Source organism: Aplysia californica, unplaced genomic scaffold, assembly GCF_000002075.1.
Source record: "Aplysia californica isolate F4 #8 unplaced genomic scaffold, AplCal3.0 scaffold00710, whole genome shotgun sequence".
NCBI classification, from domain to species: Eukaryota; Metazoa; Mollusca; class Gastropoda; order Aplysiida; family Aplysiidae; genus Aplysia; species Aplysia californica.
This window is the reverse complement of record NW_004797980.1, coordinates 13,485-30,362: the sequence shown is the minus strand read 5'-3', so window position 1 is coordinate 30,362 and position 16,878 is coordinate 13,485. Positions and strand designations below refer to the sequence as shown.

Sequence of the window (16,878 nt, the reverse complement as noted above, 5' to 3'; positions counted from 1 at the left end):
GGGGGGGGGGGGTATTGAAAATCGCGATGCCACGCCCAAAAGATGCTGCAAACCTTCTGGTAACTTTTCGGGCACCAACTCCATCGTGCAGCCATGCCATAGCTCTTGCACGATCAAAGTCTCTTAGCTTTCGTCTCTGTTTCATACGGATGCGATGCTGGATCTTGCGCAAACAGCGGTTTATATTGTCACCAAAGAGAGCCCAGTTCGAGACCGTATGACCCTTTATGACGTGTTCCAGAAATTTTAACTGAGGAATGTCTGTGGTGCTACACACAAGTCGATAAAAAACCCAGTAAAATTGGCTAAAATGCCCGGAGGATGTCCATGCTGCACGTGGTGGTTTTGGCTCTTTAGGAAGCATTTCAGTACGCATTGGTAAACCATGAACACTTTCAGGGCAAAACAGTTTTGAAACTTTCCTTTCTGTCTTTTTTCGGATGTTTTAAAAGATCAGGACTTTCCGTCAAGGTGGTCCTAAACTTATGTTGGAGTCTGTATTCATATTGTAAAAGCAGCAAAAGTTGTTGCTAATTCACCCCACTCTTTCTTCACTGAGCTGTGCACATATTAGTATCTTAAAAACAGCAAATCAAAGTAAAAACCTTAGAAAATTGCTGACTCTAAACATCATTTCCTTTAAGAATACCAGACATCTGTTAGAAGTGAATATTTTAACTTTAAAGTGCAAGAACCATCAGTTAAATCAATACGAGCTATTCAGACATTGTATAATATAATATTATTTGTGAATTCCCAACTAGTGACTATTCGTGTGTGTGAGATTGTATTATTATGTATGTATAGATGTGTATGTGTGTATGTGAGTGTGTGTATGTGTGTGTGTGTGTGTGTGTGCATGTGTGTGTGTGTGTGTGTGTGTTTTCTATGCATGTGTGTGTTTTGTGTGTGTGTGTGTATGTGTCCGTGTGTGTGGCGCATTTACGTGCGTCTCTGTGAGTATTTGTGTTTACGTAAGTATCTATGTATTTACCATGCCGCAGCTAATTTCTCTTTGTTGAGGTCAATAAGATGTTCTCATATCTAATCTCAGAAGTCGTTTGTTCTGCTCCCCTTGAATCATGTGGGAAGGTTTAATATAATTGCTATGGCTGTATTTACTTTACTTGGTTGGAGAATAGGCATCATTGCAGGCGGCAAAATGCCATAGCTGCTCCTCCCTCCTCTCCAGGATCCATGAAAGGGTCTGCCTACTGATCGTGCCAGTTATCAACTGGTCGGATATTTTTCTGGCTTTTCCACGCAGGTTGCTGTCTCTCCCCGACCCTCTAGAAACACCAGCTTCCCTTACCCTATCCATTGTGTGTGAAGTGGTGCCTTCATCCTCTCTGTGGTCGCTGAACCATGCTGTCACTGCTGCCATAACTGACTGTTGGTGGATCGAATTGCATGGTGCCGCCAATCTAAGCCTGGCCGGCTGGGATATCAACACGTTCATTGGTATGACTGTGTTTCCACTGAGTGCTAGCCGCTCGTTGGCACTGGCATACAGGTTTAAAGCAGCCCACCTTAATTTATCTCTAGCTTGGTGTGTGGCGTCTAGCACTAGTCAGCTTTAAGAGTCCTCAGTTTTAATAGGCTATTCAGCTGCGACATTGACAAGGTGAGGAGACCGAGGCTTAAGTCTATATCACAGACAGCACAAGATAACTAAAATTCTCTGTGGCATTCTGTTACACGCCATACTTTTCAGTGCAGTCAGACCATTTCTGGCTCTAGGTATGATCCTTAAGACGAATTGATAAAAACTGCACTGCAAAATATGGGGAATATTGATTTATCCGATAAGGAGGTATTTGAGGATAAGTTGCGCCTCGAATTTTTTTTTTTATCGCATAATGCAATGTTTTATTTCCACCTAATACGGGGTGCCCACTACGGCTGGATCGGGGCCGATCGCCCGACTCGATCGCCTGAAACTGAAAACAAACACTTTTGCTTTTGAGGCGATGGAGTCGGGCGATCGGCCCGATCGGTCGATCTCAGCGTAGTGGGCAAAGCTAATAAGTGCAATCCCTTTATCAAGCACCATTACACACTACTAGTGAATGCTCCGGTTATTAGATCTAGGCAAGTCTTAGATCTATAGATTTCCTCTTGACATAAATATGGCATAATATGGGCGGAATAGGACGTACATGTTGGACATGTGAAACGTCTTCTTCACATAAGGTAAATTATTTTTTAAAATGTTGTTGAAGGACTTCCATAGGGGTGGGGGATTGGGGAAGGGGTGTGGGTAGGGTCTGGGTTAGGGGTCGAACTAGGGTTAGGGGTTGGGATAGGGTAGGGCAAAGATAGTATATAACAAGATGGTCCAATCAGCCAAGAATGTGTCCGCCAGAAGTACACTCTTTGCTTCAGATGGCGCTGCAGTCTGTTTTGAAGCTCTCTTTCGTTTCGAAGATCGACTGCTGTTCATCAGCTGTTCGGGTTCGTTCAGTGCGGAGTTTTAGTTGTTTTTTAAATTTTTTAATGACCTCTCACCTCTCATTCTAAAGTCAAATTAAACGAAGAAAACAGTCGCCTCTTCCTCCGAAGAGGTTTTTTTTGTCAGCGTAGCCATTTTAAAAAAGCGTTCTTCCGAAATTTGAATTCTTATTTATTCAAACTCTTGTTAATTTCACTTTGATTTTTCAAACAAAAGTAGGGTTACTCTGTTCGCAAAGGGTGCACATTTGCGAAGAGGGCGTCACCAAATTTTGAGGACACTTTTTTAATTGGCTCAAAGAGAGGATTGGACCCTTTGGTAGGGGTACAGGTAGGGTCTGGGGTAGGGGAAGGGGTAGGTCTCTTCTTGTGTTTGTTGAAGGTTAGGGGTTGGGTTGGGATGGGGGTAGGGTTAGGTCTCTTCTTTATTGTGTCTGTTGAGGGTTAGGGTTTGGGGTAGGGATAGGGGTAAGTCTCCTCTTTCTTGTGGGGAGGACTTTCGTAACGAGTGACCATGATTAAATCTAGTAACTCAATGACTTCCAAAATCACGATGGGAGATCGAACGCCAAATATTGTGTTCAAATCTGATACGAAAAACTTCAGAATGGAGGAAGATATCCTCAAAACAAGTAGTACAGTTTGTTGTATTTTTGGGATCACCCTGTACGTAAGCTATGTGGCGTCGGTGGCCTAGTGGTTAGGCTCTCGGACTCTCAACCGTAAGGTCGTGGGTTCGAATCCCGTCAAGGGCCCGACGTTGTGTCCTTGGGAAAGGCACTTTGCACGAATTTTCCTCACTTCACCCAGGTGGGAATGGGTACCCGGTTATAGACAGCGAAAGATCTTGTCAGTTTGTTAGTGTTTGAGCGCTTAATCGGCTGCTTGCACTGACTGTATGCTTCTTTGAATTCTTTGAAACAGACTTAAAATATGGATCGAAATAAACACTATTTGTAGAGAGCGACAATCAAAACGGCCACGATAATTCGCAGGATGCTTCAGGCCATGAGAAGTTTCGCTTGTTCACTTGCTGTCTGTGAGGAAGTAGGACTGTATTGTATTTTGATGATTTTTTTGTTAGTTTGGCACCAAAAGGCCGCTTATGCAGTCGAGAAGAGTAAAAATATTAATACATTTGAATGTGCTTGCGATTTTTTAAAAAAAGGCACCTCGTATTGACTGTGTATAAAATCCAGTCTTTTGAGTCCTTGTGATTTTGCTTTCGTGTTGGTTTAGCTTGATAAAAGTTTCACGGCACTCACAATAGCGTAAGGTCAGTTGAGCTGGTTATTTTCATGTTAGTTAGCAGGTTGACTTGGTTTTCTTGTCTGAGTTGAAACGGTTGAAACATGTAGAATGTATTATAAAAAGTATAGCTTTAAGATTAGCAATTTACATTCTAAAATTAACAACTATTTCCATTTAAAAATAAAAACCAACGATCTTGATAAAATTGAGAATTCTGTACGGGTCAACGAAGGAAAACATATTCTTAAAGTTAATACATATAAAATGTTTCCTTCAGGCCTCTCCAAAGTCCGATCATTCTATAAGTATGTGCCTGATAATAAAATCAGTATTTCGTTCGATTCAAAAGGGCCTCTTACCTCCCTGTCGTAGGTATTTATGTCCAATATGCAGTCTAGGTTATACATACACGTATCTCTTCCCATGACCCCAAAGGTTTTCGTAAGCCCAGTTTGGGCATTAAATTGTGAAGTTTGTTTTTCAGTCGTTCGCTCCAGTGTCCTCCCACAGACTTGCGATATAGATTTTTGCCTTATTTTTAAAGCCTACTCCTGTCGCTCATCTCCGAAGCGGTAAGTCCGGGTTCGAGCCTCGGTTTGGACACGAATTTTTTTCGCCCCCTCCTGCCCACCCAGCAGTAATGGGTACCTGACTTCGAGTTTGGGAAGTAAAGACGTCGTCGAACGAAACTGGCCACGCTACCACAATATGCAGAAGGCCCAAGAAGTTGTCTCACTAACAAGACAATCCCCAATGTCCGGATCGGATGCGGGAACAACTTTACACCTGTCTGATAAAGGGTGTACTCCGTTCATCCCAATAGGAGGGACATGGATTCCTTCGTCTGCAGATCGACTTGCTCGTTTCCTCGGCTACAAAAATTATGAATGGCTACGTATTCAAGCAAACATGATATCATGTCCCTCTTTAGTTAAGGAGTGAACTGCCAACTGCAAGCTAATCATTTTGGATTCAAAAGTGTGAGATTGGTTAATTTAGTGAGACAAGACAAGGAATCGCAACAAAATAAAGAAGGGTGATTAGAGAATAATTTCCATGAAGTTCAATATCATGGCAACTGTGTAAGGTCATTTGAGCAGAACGTTCACTCTCTGCCATGGTTGGCATCTTTATTAAACCTAAACTCCTTAAAGAACAAAACAAAAACATTTCTTAAAATATGAAAAACCGCTGAAGTCGTCTGGAAAAAAAGTGCAAGTTTTCTTATTTTTACACGAGAGTGCTTGGAGCACTTTGTGAAGCAAGCACCAACATATTGTTTATATAACATGACCAACTTGTATTACTCACATGAGAGAAAAAGCGTAGAGACTCTAAAGACTAGATTTATATACACAAACAACCTCCTCTCCCACCCCCATTGTCCCCTCTCCCTTTCAGTCTCATTAAACTCAAAATTGCCTTCATCAAATGTAAAATGGACAAAAACATAATAATATGTACGTACAGCCATTACTTTTAACCACCAACCCCCTCCCCCCCCATAAAAAAATTACAACAGAAAAACAAACTAAACAAAACAGAATTAATCATATTCTTTTTAAATCAACCTTTTTTTTTACTTTCTTTCTTTCCTCGTACCCAGAGCCGGCGAACGAAAAGGCCGAGAAGAAACAGACCCAAAGCTAAAAGGCAAACTTTTCAAGAGGATTATCCCCAGAATGTTCCCTGGTCCCAATACTACCGCCCTCGCGACCTTCGCTGAAGATCCCAGGCCAAAGGTGGTTGTTTTTTCCGTTATGTGGATATCAGTGCTTTATATTCCCGTCATCACCATCGGCAACCTCCTCGTCATTGCAACGACATATCTAGTGAAAAAACTGCACACTCCCGACAATTTCGTCCTAGCGGGCTTGGCTATCGCAGATTTACTAGTGGGAGTTTGGAGCTTGCCTTTATACATACTCGCGGAAATTCCTGCAACTTTGCCTATGATACGATCTCAGAGGTGGACCTGTTCCCTGAGGTATATTTCTAACAGCATAAGTCAGTGCTCCTCCCTTTCCCTTCTCATCTTGATGTGCGTTGACCGTTTCATGGCCATCAACTGGCCCTTTTGGTACCAGAGGCATGTGACCAATACGCGCATGATGCTCGTTATGTCCGTGATCTTCGCTATACACTTGACGAGGGCGTATGTCGTTTATGTTCAACTGATGCGATTCGACGTAACGATCCAACCACTGACCAAAAGGTGCACTTTTAATAGCAATGCTCCCCACTTATACATGCTCATATTGGCAATAGAGATCGGGGTACAGCTGCTTTTTGCTCTCTGCCTATGTGCGCAAGTGTCCATGACGGCTCTAAATCAAGCCAGAAAGATGCAACAAGATTTCGAAAATCTTGGAATAGAAATGTCTGAAAGCCTTCAAAACAGATTAGCTAGCGTGAAGATAACGCTGTCTTTAATGTATCTGTTTATCGTTCTATGGGCCCCAACAATACTCGCAACAGAAATAGAAAAACTTTTAGGAAGTAAAGCAGCTATTTCATACAGGCTTCTAACTCGCATTCCACGCTTGGCCAACTCGTTTTTGAACCCTCTGGTTTACGCTTTTTCCAGAGACATCTACAGAAAGGCCTATTGGTACCTTTTGACCACACCCCCTAATCGATGGGAGGAGCTATCGAGGAAGCTGAGGGGCGATGAGACCCTTACTGGTGAGACCGTTCGGGTCAGATCGACGTAATTATTTAGGTGAACATAATATTTGAACCTATGGAGAGTGGTTCCAGTATGCAAAAACCAGACAGCTGTTTCCCATAAACTCTGTTTCTGCCATTGTTCCCCGCCCGAGTACACACAATGCCTCCCCCCCCCCAGAGGCAGTGTTATTGACTGAAGTGTCTTTAAGGCCATTCCCAAAGGGGGGACATTTCTCGCTCTTATGCACAGTAGAATTGTAAATGGGCTGATCCAAAAATGCTATGTTCATAAATGTGCCTGAACTACATCAGGGAACTGCTGCTTTCTCTTTCCTAATCCTTACTATCGTCATTTTCCTCTACTTTTTGTGTATGTTTGTCACACTCTTGTGACCCGGTATTTCCGGTTTGCGTCTTCTTTTCTATCAAACATCTATCGTTCTTATCGCTCCTTCTTCTTTTTTATGTTTGTTACTCTATTGTAACACCTCTAAACTTCTAGCGCTCATATGACCTTATGCAGTTGCGAGCGCCATAAAACCTCTGCTAAAAAAAAACAAAAAAACAACTATACATAAAAACGTATGTCCATACGGTAAGTCACAATCACACTTGGGCGCCTGTGTGACACATAAGCCAAGCACATGTACATATTCACAGAGAAGCTCAATCATTTATTTAATGTCACATCAAAATCAATTAACAAAACAACATATACAAATATAAAAGGGAAGTTAATGCATTCAAATATCTATGGCAAAATAGACAATAAAAAATGGCAAAAAAAAAATAAAAAAATTAAAATATAAGATTCAGCCATATGCACGAACTTTTTACATCCAGGCAAGTGTCTTTTGTAGGAAAAAAACAAACCTGTGGCGTTATACATCTTCCCCATTTTCCTGCATGGCAACGACACGTATACCGCAACACAGGAAGAAGAAAACAAATTAAATCATCAGAATTATCCAGAACTAGAGGAAAAGCAAAACAAACAGGAACTTTTAAAAAAATGATATGTCTCAAATACTCCACTCATGACAAACCCTGCTTAGTAACGCAACGAAACGAAAAGTAGAAACATTCAAATAGTTTGCTCATATAAATAATGCACAACCGATTAACGATAAAGAAACTGCTCGAAGGCAAGAGAGAGGCAATAGGGCGAAGGGTGGACAAGAAACACACTGTAGACCGATGGCATCATGGCATGGACTGGCCTAGGTTTTTTTTCCGTAAGAGTTTTAAATTGAAGGCAAGCGAGGCAGGGGAAGGCCCAGAAGAACATACTTAGGGAACCTAAACAAATGGTTAACAAGGAAAGATCAGGGAAACGCAGCTTTTTGAGAGCATACGAGCAAAGGAATGAATAGAGAACCAGGATCGCCGATGTCTGTCGCAGATCTAGCGCTGGATGATGATGATGAAGAGTTTTACGGCACTTGCAACACAATAAGGTCATGTAAGTGCGGAAGAGTAGAAGTGTTACAAGGGAATAACGAACACGAAAAAAGAAGGATGAGAGTGAGAGATAAAGACAACAGACGTTTGATAGGAAAGGAGGAGCAGACCCCACCAGAGCACCATCCAACCACCCACGGCTTAAGTTTGAAAGAACGAATGCCGGCAACGAACGACAATGATGAGACATAGTGGATTATTGTACGACACCTCTGATCCAAAGACATGTGATACCTCCAGATTCTGATGTCCAGATCAGCACAGACGAACGCCTGCATGAGCACTAGATCTATAGGGCGCAGACGACTGTGTGGTCGCTTGACGTTTCACAGGGTACATGTATTACGTTGCCATGCCAACAACTCTTTCTGCAGAGCTAGATTCAATTAATAAATCAATTCTAAATCAGTTACAATCAGTTTTCCAGCCACGTGAAGCCCCTAAAAATGCAGACCTGTTCAAGGGAAAATGATTTTATAGCAAACGACATATAAACCTGGGTCCGTGGTATTGCAGTTATGTTTGTTTGTTTAGTATAGGGTTTTACGGCGCTCGCAACTGCATAAGGTCATATGAGCGCGCGGGACACACCTAATACTTTTTCGTTGGTAGGAAATTTTGAATTTTGCCCGGGTGGCGGCCGAAGCCTACTCTTATCGATTTTAGACCACCAAGGGATCTTTAACGTGCACAACTTGCACACGGGCCCTCCGAGATTTTTTCGCCCTTGTCCGAGAAGGCTAGGTGTAGATCTTTCCTACCAGAAGATCAGGGGTGTGGCAGAAAGACAGCAGTTAGGAGGAGCCAAGGAGTAGCAGTAGAAAGGCTGCAGAAAGAGTCAGGAGCCCAGAGGAGGGGGAAAAGGAGGTGAGGGGGTGGGGGCAGAAAGTGGAAATGAAAGCAGACAACAGAACATTGTTAGAGATCAGGAAAGGATGTGAAAGGAGACACTTTTAGAGAAGAACATATTTTGGTCGCTACCCGGAATCGAACCCGGGACCTTTGAATGAGAGGCCAACACCTTCACCTCTAGGCCACGAGAGCCCCTTATTGCAGTTAGGCGCCCTTGTCGTCGAATGAGTTCGATTCCTATGTGCAGAGGATTTTTATCGAGTACCTCGTCATTTCAGTTAAAGTTATAGTGTTGTATCTTCAGGTACTTTTAATCGAGGACCATCTTTTCTAATTTATTATTTTATGTTTCTTTCAAGAAGTCCTATTATACTTTTAAACGAAAATAAACATCGAACTATTATCACTTCATTTGTTTTTTCCGGTTTGTGCTTGGTTCTGTAATGTTTATGTTTTTGAAGCAGTCGAGTAGTACTGTCTAAGCGTCAGAGGGCCGATGGCACTTTTTATAGGTGTTTTTTTAGGGGGGGGGGGTTGTGCATTAAATCTAGTCTTTTCAAAGTTTACGTTTTCTCTTTCATTCAGTTTCATTCAAAATGTAGGCCTATATCTCTAACTCTAATGATAATATTTTGGATCATCTGACCTGGTTTCTTCGGTGATATTTCCCGTTCCGGCTTGCAATCATTCTTCCTGCAGTTCGTACCATTCAATCCGATCCGTACGCCTTGGGGTCATTTTGTACCCCCCAGGGTTGTATTCTTCACATTTCAGAATACTTCTAGTACGAAGATTTCTTTGAAACTTTCAGTATTTCTTTTAAAAAATCATTTTGACAGACTGCCACGCAAAGCGTACGGATCGGATTAACGAGTAAACTTCCTCTTTGAAAATGGTGGCACAGAGTTCCCCACGTCGTATGGATACCATAGTAAAATACGACATACGGGCAGGGTTAAACTTTAAACCTGAGCTCCAACACCGGTCTGAATCTCGAGTGCAGAATATCGGAATGTGTTCATGGATATGACGTCCTTCTCTGAGCTATCCACCACAGTGTGGTTTGTAGACAGCCTGGATTACCATTTACTTTAACCTTTTCCTTCATTTGGAATCCTTGCGAAGTCGAAGGGAGGTGCAGGTTTTGGTCCTGTTAAGTGTATGGCGTCTTGGGTAGGTATACTACTATGTTGTTCCGGTAACTTTTTAACCCCACCTCCCTCAGTTGCAAATATATCAGATTCTAATACTTCTATTCAAGATAGATGGGTAATTTTTATAGACGGTGAAAGATCTTGTCAGTTCGTTAGCGGTTGAGCGCTTAACCAGCTGTTTCACTGCATGCTTCTCGGGAAGCTGTTAATGTTTCTGAGTGTTATGTGGTCTGCTGGGGTAATAATATAATGTAAAGCGCATAGAGCTTGCTTTCGAGTGGGGATATGCGCTATACAAATGCTATTTATTTTTTTTTCTTGGAAAACAAGACAAATTACAGTTTTAGATCGTGCCAATAACTGCACATGCCCTAAAATTGACAAGCCCCCTGATTCCACCGCTTCGTGACACTTTATTCATTGGACAGGGAGAAATTTGTCTTGGTCGTTTACAATGGCAGTGGAATGTTACAAAGATAAGGTACACTCACACATACACACAACAAGACAGGACATTAAAAAATACATGTTTTACGAGCTGAAACAACCCATTCCATAAATCTCTCTCTCTCTCTCTCTCTCTCTCTCTCTCTCTCTCTCTCTCTCTCTCTCTCTCTCTCTCTCTCTTTCTTTCTCTCTCTCTGTTTCATTTGTAGTAGCACTGTGTGTGCAGTAACCTCACTGCAGTTGGTACGAATGAATTACTATATCTGTCTGTACTTGTTTTTTGGAAATAATATATCACTTACTTCGGGCCGATAATTGAAATTCTGATGTCAGTTGGTGGCTATGGTCACTTGGAGTTGGGGTCACTTTGTTTCAGTGTACATTTAGCTAGAAAATGGTCGCAAAGTTCGGTAACTTTTAATAGTTTGGATAATGATTGCCATTGTCAACCCAGCTCTTGCCATAAGTTACCTAAATTGTGTCTATAATTATAATAAGAACCTAAAGTATTCGCAATTTTTGCGATGTAAAATAATAGTATGACCTTGTTCTAAAGACAATCGACGGCGTTCGTGTTTTGGAATGAGCAGGGAGTTTGGATGTGTGAGGCAGCGTGGTGAAATCAGGCGCTCGTCAAACTAATGAAATCCAAGAAATCGGCATTTTTCGGCTAGTATGGAAATGTTTTTTTTAAAATATTTTTTTTAGCTCAACACATTGTGTGCCCTTTCAAGAACACTTTTGTGTCCGGATTTTATGGAAAAACGTTGATTAAAGGCACAAAAAATATGAATTGGCAGTTTCCAATTACTCTTCTTAAGCAATGGAAGTAACCAAACTTTGGGAGCCATTATCTCGCTAATTTTATTTCTGAAACCAGGCGACCCTAATTCCTTCAATCGCAAATATCTCAACCTCTATTCAAGATATATTTTATACCAAAAGGAAGACAAATGAACAGGCTTTAAGAAGATACTAAAATCTCCATAAGCCGAAAATTTGACGAGCGCCTGATTCCACCACGTCGTGACACATATATTTCCAGGTCTCCTGGGTTCCCGCTGAAACAAAATAATGTTTAATGTGAAACAACAACCCAGGCCTGAAAGTTTTGAAGTCAATTGAAATAAAGCTGTGGTTGGTTAGGGTTTCATTTGGAATGTCGGTGAGACAGCGCCACCTCAGCGCTTTCTTGTTGTATTAAAATGTATCTCCATTTTTAATAACAATGAAAACAGTTCATAGAGTGAGCTTAAGAAGAAGTCACATTTTCACTGTTTAAAAAAAATTGACATACGACAAGAAAGCACTGTGGTCGCGACTGGATGGTATCAATATTCCGAAACTTCCATGAGGCGTGTTTTGCCATCAATGTGCGTGAGGGATGGTTTTTAATGAACGTGTTGGCGCCTAAATTGAATAATATGATTATGATTAAAAGTGTGGTTTGCTCCTTCTTTCAGATCAAACATCTGTCATCCTTATCTCCCCTCCTTTTTGTGTATGTTACTCTCTCGTAACACATCTATTCTTCGGCACTTATATGACCTTATTGTGTTGCAAGTGCCGTAAAATTCTTACTAAAACTAAAGGTAATTTAGGAGACGGGCACTGACACTGCCTGTCAGGCGCTCCTGTGCACCACAAACACCAGACGACATGCAAACAGAAAGACGACATGGGGGCTCCCGTGGCCTAGAGGTTAAGGTGTTAGCCTCTCATTCAAAGGTCCCGGATTCGAATCCCGGTAGAGATGGAAATTTTTTTTCTTCTCTTAAAGTGTCTCCTTTCATCTCCTTTCCTGCTCTCTAGCAATGTTACATTGTATGTCGTCTGCTTTCGTCTCCTTTTTCTGCTGCCACCTCCTCACCTTCTTTGCCCCCTCCTCTGGGCTCCTGACTCTTTCTGCAGCCTTTCTACACAGCTATTTCTTGACTCCTTCTTACTGTTGTCTTTCAGCCACACCCCTGATTTTCTGGTAGGAGAGATCTACACCTAGCCTTCTCAGAAAAAGGTGAAAAATCTCGGAGGTCTCGTGTGCAAATGTCGCAAGTTAAAGATCCCTTGGTGGTCTAAAATCGATAAGAGTAGTCTTCAGCCTCCACCCGGCGTGTGTGTGTGTGTGTGTGTGTGTGTGTGTGTGTGTGTGTGTGTGTGTGTGCTTTTGTTTGTCTGTTTCTGGGTCTCTGTATATTTTTGTGCGTTTGTGTATTGTGTGTATGTGTTTGTGTTTGTGTTTGTGTTTGTGTGTGTGTGTGTGTGTGTGTGTGTGTGTGTGTGTGTGTGTGTGTGTGTGAGTGTGTGTGTGAGTGTGTGTGCATATTTCTATAGATTTACTTGATTCAGTATAAAGGCCTTGTTACACGTAACTATAAATTGTACAAAAACTGGACGATCTAGCGATCATACGATAAATCGTTAGGTATAATCACAAAATTGTACACAAATTTGGACGATTGGTTGAACGATGGTTTGGAGACTTGGTCGAGAAATCAAACGCTGCTTGATATTTTGAATGCGATCACGTTCAGATTTGAGGGAGACGCGCTGTGACGTAGATTCACTTTGAAATTTGCCGCCGGGCAGAATTAAACTCAGGACTCAATTTTTAAAAAATAATTACCGTACGTAAAATCTGATTCCATATAATTCGGAACCAGCTTCTCAAAATAAGCAAAGTTGCTCACGATGAACCTGATTTGTTGCGTTATTATTTATATTTTAGCAGTTTTATTATTAATTTAGTTGATCGTCAATTGTGAAGCTGTGCATTGAGGTCACTCGGTGAGTTGCACGTCTGCAGTCAAGTCAAAGCTTCCAGTTCTACATACAACACTATAGGCCCACAGTATGGCCATTCTTTTCTAAAGACACCGTTCTGCTATATCAAAATGTACTGGGGAAAGGGGGGGGGGCTTCTGTGAGCTAGAGGTAGTGTTGTTCGCCTTTCATTTATTAGGTCCAGAGCTCGAAACCTTCACATAGAGAGCAGGCAAATCGCTGTCGTCGCCAAGAGAGATGGTGGCTTTATGACGAGGAATCTCCTCAATCGATAGAAAACTGGACGATAGATTGGAACATGTAATCAGACAACACAGTTCGATAAAACGGACAGTTCTTTCATACGACAAATATGATACTCTTTATCGTTGCGTTTAACCATGTCTTTAAGAAAGGTTTTAAGCTTTTATTCGAACTTTTGAACAACAAAATAAACAAAGAGAAACAGACATTCTAGTTTGTGTCGAAGACTACAAAATGAAGTGCTGTCACAACCAGCCACAAGCTGCTTTTTTCGTTACGGGATCAAAGGCAGAAATTCATGTAAAAAAAAAATAACAGTTATCGATTATAATGTGTTTTTCACCCCTCCTCCCACAGACTTCCATTCTTAATGTAGGATGAATTAGTAATTGTTTTTCAGGCATCACCTCATGACGAATCAGGTTTGACCTCACTTGTCCAAAATTTTCAACAAAAAATAAAAAGCTGAAGTTTACTTTTGTCTATTTGCCAGCATGTCATTCTGTGACATATAATTAATCTTCTGTACCAACGACTATTCTTTGTGACGTAGATGCCAGATCCATGGTGGTTTTACGGAGCTTGCTTGCTAACATATTGCTTGAAAATGCTTCACTGCTTCTCATCATTTCCTCTAACCTGGCCCATCGGTAAGGTGGCGTGGTCAGAAGGTACCAGTAGGCTTTTCTGTATGTATCCTTAGAAAAGGCGTAGACCACAGCATTTAAAAAAGAGTTGGCCAATCTGGGTAGGCGTGTTGAGATCCTGTATATGTTGGCAACTCGCCGACTGACTAGCTTGCTCATTACACCCCCGAATGCAGTCGGCAACCAGAGAATAATAAAGATGAACATTAAAGACACCGTTATCTTCACATTTGTCATTCGGCTCCGATAGCTTTTAGATCTGAACGTTCCGCTTATTCCCAAAACGTGAAACTCTCGTTTCAACTTTCTGACTTCCCTCAATGCCGTCAGAGAAACTTGCGCACACAGGCAGAAAGACACAGAGAGCTGGAGTCCTAGCTCAGCTGTACAGAATTGTAGAATGTAAAAATGCGGGGCGTTGTTAAGAACAGTACATCGGTTGTGTAATGGTTCGATAGTTTCGTCGAATCGCATCAGAAGACCGTAAACGACTAAGGCTTTCGTCGTGTGTGCAGTGTAGATGACAGATATAGCCACAAGCATAGCTTTATTAGTCACATGCATCTGGTACCAGAAGGGCCAGTTGATGGAAGTGAAACGGTCAACACACATTAAGGTGAGAATGGAGAGTGAGGAATCTTGGCTTACAGTAAAAGCGATATACCTCATGGCGCAGGTCCACCTCTTTGATCTTATAAGGGGCATCGTTTGTGGGATATCGCTCAGTATATATAAGGGAAGGCTCCAAATTCCCACTAGACAATCTGCTGAAGCCAGTCCAGCGATGACGTAATTGTCCGGGGTGTGCAGTTTCCGCACGAGATATACGGTGACGATAACTAGAACGTTGGTGACGATGATGACGGGCACGTAAAAAACAAGCACGCACAAAAAGATCCGGATGATTGCTTCTGGTCTTTCATATGACGTGCTGATCGGATCAAGGGCCATGATTACAGAGGACAGTTTCTGTGTACTAAGGTCTTCATCCGTCTCCATTTTGTTCTCTGCCTGTCTACACTGTTTTCTGTTGTCCTCCTAGAGAAGAAACAGTTTTGAGGTAAGATAGATTTGTATGTGGTACGGAACTTCGCGGAGACAGTAAAGATGGTTCCAGCAGGGAACGGGATAGAGGGTGCCCACGTCCCTCGAGACTCATTGGAGCAGAGGAAGATAGGACTAACGTTAACATTACTAAAACACGCAATCTCACATCATCATTGATTATCACCATTATTTCTAAAATCATCATTGCTCTCAGATCAAAGACGTGATTGACACCTGGACCTTTGAGTTATATCTTTGGGGCTCTTGGACATTGCGGCAATGTCTACATGCTTGTGTATTGTCGGTATTGTTTCTTTTTTTTTATTGTGAGTTAGAATTTTTGCTGTACTCTTATATAGGAAATTTCGATGTCACGTCCCACAGTAGCTCAGAGGACATGGTGTTTTCCTGTAAAACTAGAACTTAGAAGTCCCTACAAGAGTTGGATTTTATTCTCATGTCTTCTATACCACCTAATTTTTAGGACCAAATGAGATAGGAATGAAACAGTTCGAAGTTTGCCACGTGACAGTATCCTTGGGGATTCTATATTTGAAAATAGTAAGTAGGCTCTTCGGGCCGCCGTCAGGACAAGGTTCAAACTGAATTCCAAACGAAAACGAGCCATTCAAGTCAGTACAAATAAACGTTTCGCCGAAAACGGCACGTGGCTGCCCGTCAGGAAAAAGACAACTCTGCTGTCAGTGTAGATAAACATGGTTATATCCTTAAAAAGGGGGGGGGGGGTACACCTGAAGGCTATATCGCTTATTGCTGTACCGAATTTTACCAAATTTCACCCATATAACAAGCATAGTGAGGAGTCTTAAAATCCGCGATCAAATTAGAGAAAAAAAAAGTTTCATTTCCATGGATACGGCGCCATATTAGATTTTGCTGACATGTCTTACGTATTGAATACCGCACTTATTGCTCATGGAAATTCATTGCCTTTTTGCATGCGTGTTAACAAACATTAGATCGAAAAATTTGTTCTTTTTTTTCCTAAACGAATTAGAAAATTTTTAATGAATTTTTTCCCGAGGTAGCATTCAAATTTTCAAAAAATCCTTGAAAATTCACACTCCAGACCCCACCAACAAAAATCTATTCCATATATAAAAATTTCAACTAACATATGTTAAGTATTACATCTTTTCTTCAATCTGTGAAAATTTCATGAAGATTGGATGAAAAATGGTGGAGTTATTCAAAAAAGATATAGAGAAAAGTCGCGTTTTGAGAAAACGGCCGATAAAGAAAAATAAAATATTGACTTTATGAGTAAATGATGGTGACAAACATGCCCGGTAGGGGAAAAAAGATACGGACTTGGGGGGGTTCTAAGGCGATGAAATAGCTGTAGGAGAGGTTAGGGAAGCTAATAATGCCTTCAACTCAAATTCCATAATTTTTAGCCGAATCGGGACTTTGGGGGTGTAGCCCCTCCAACCACCCCCCTCCCCCCCTTAAAAATTAACTTCACTCTGAGATGAAGATGGTCAGTCAGTTACAACTCCCTAAGCTACAGCAGGGGCACGAGACAAAAGAAAGGACTTCTCATAGAATGAACATTTCAGATGACAGATAACACGTCACTTTTGGAACGTAACCTTACTGACAATCATTGTAAAAGTAGCCTACGTAGCTATGCGTCTCAGGCACTTTTTTTCCTTTCTTGTTCAACGATATTGTTAGGCTCTCATCAATTTGTGGGCATACGATGTTATTAATATCATCTTAAAGCTCTCTCGTTTTTCTTGTTGTTAATGAAAAAGCATCATCATCGGGAGGACTTCCGTAACGAGCGACCACTATTAAATCTAGATTATATTCAATGGCTTCCAAAATCCTGATGGGAGACCGAAAGCCAC

The 16,878-nt window shown here is 41.5% G+C and overlaps 2 protein-coding genes across 2 annotated transcripts in view; one reads left to right on the top strand and one right to left on the bottom strand.

The window, feature by feature from the left end:
* Positions 1–1,947: 1,947 nt before the first annotated feature.
* On the top strand, positions 1,948–6,536 carry LOC101858064 (trace amine-associated receptor 9). Its single transcript, XM_005108700.2, has 2 exons — positions 1,948–2,193; positions 5,309–6,536. The coding sequence occupies exon 2, from the start codon at positions 5,385–5,387 to the stop codon at positions 6,414–6,416; it is 1,032 nt and encodes a 343-aa protein (XP_005108757.1). The 5' UTR covers positions 1,948–2,193; positions 5,309–5,384; the 3' UTR covers positions 6,417–6,536.
* Positions 6,537–13,424: 6,888 nt separating this feature from the next.
* The window catches only part of LOC101857831 (adenosine receptor A3), an 8,380-nt gene continuing 4,926 nt past the window's right edge, over positions 13,425–16,878 (bottom strand). Inside the window, exon 2 of the mRNA XM_005108699.3 lies at positions 13,425–14,995. Within this exon, the coding sequence (XP_005108756.1) occupies positions 13,826–14,956 (1,131 nt within the window). The 5' untranslated portion in view covers positions 14,957–14,995 and the 3' untranslated portion in view covers positions 13,425–13,825. The remainder of the gene's footprint in view (positions 14,996–16,878) is intronic.

Coding starts and splice junctions, on each gene's coding strand:
- LOC101858064 (XM_005108700.2), top strand. CDS start 5,385: ATGTTCCCTGGTCCCAATACTACCGCCCTCGCGACCTTCGCTGAAGAT.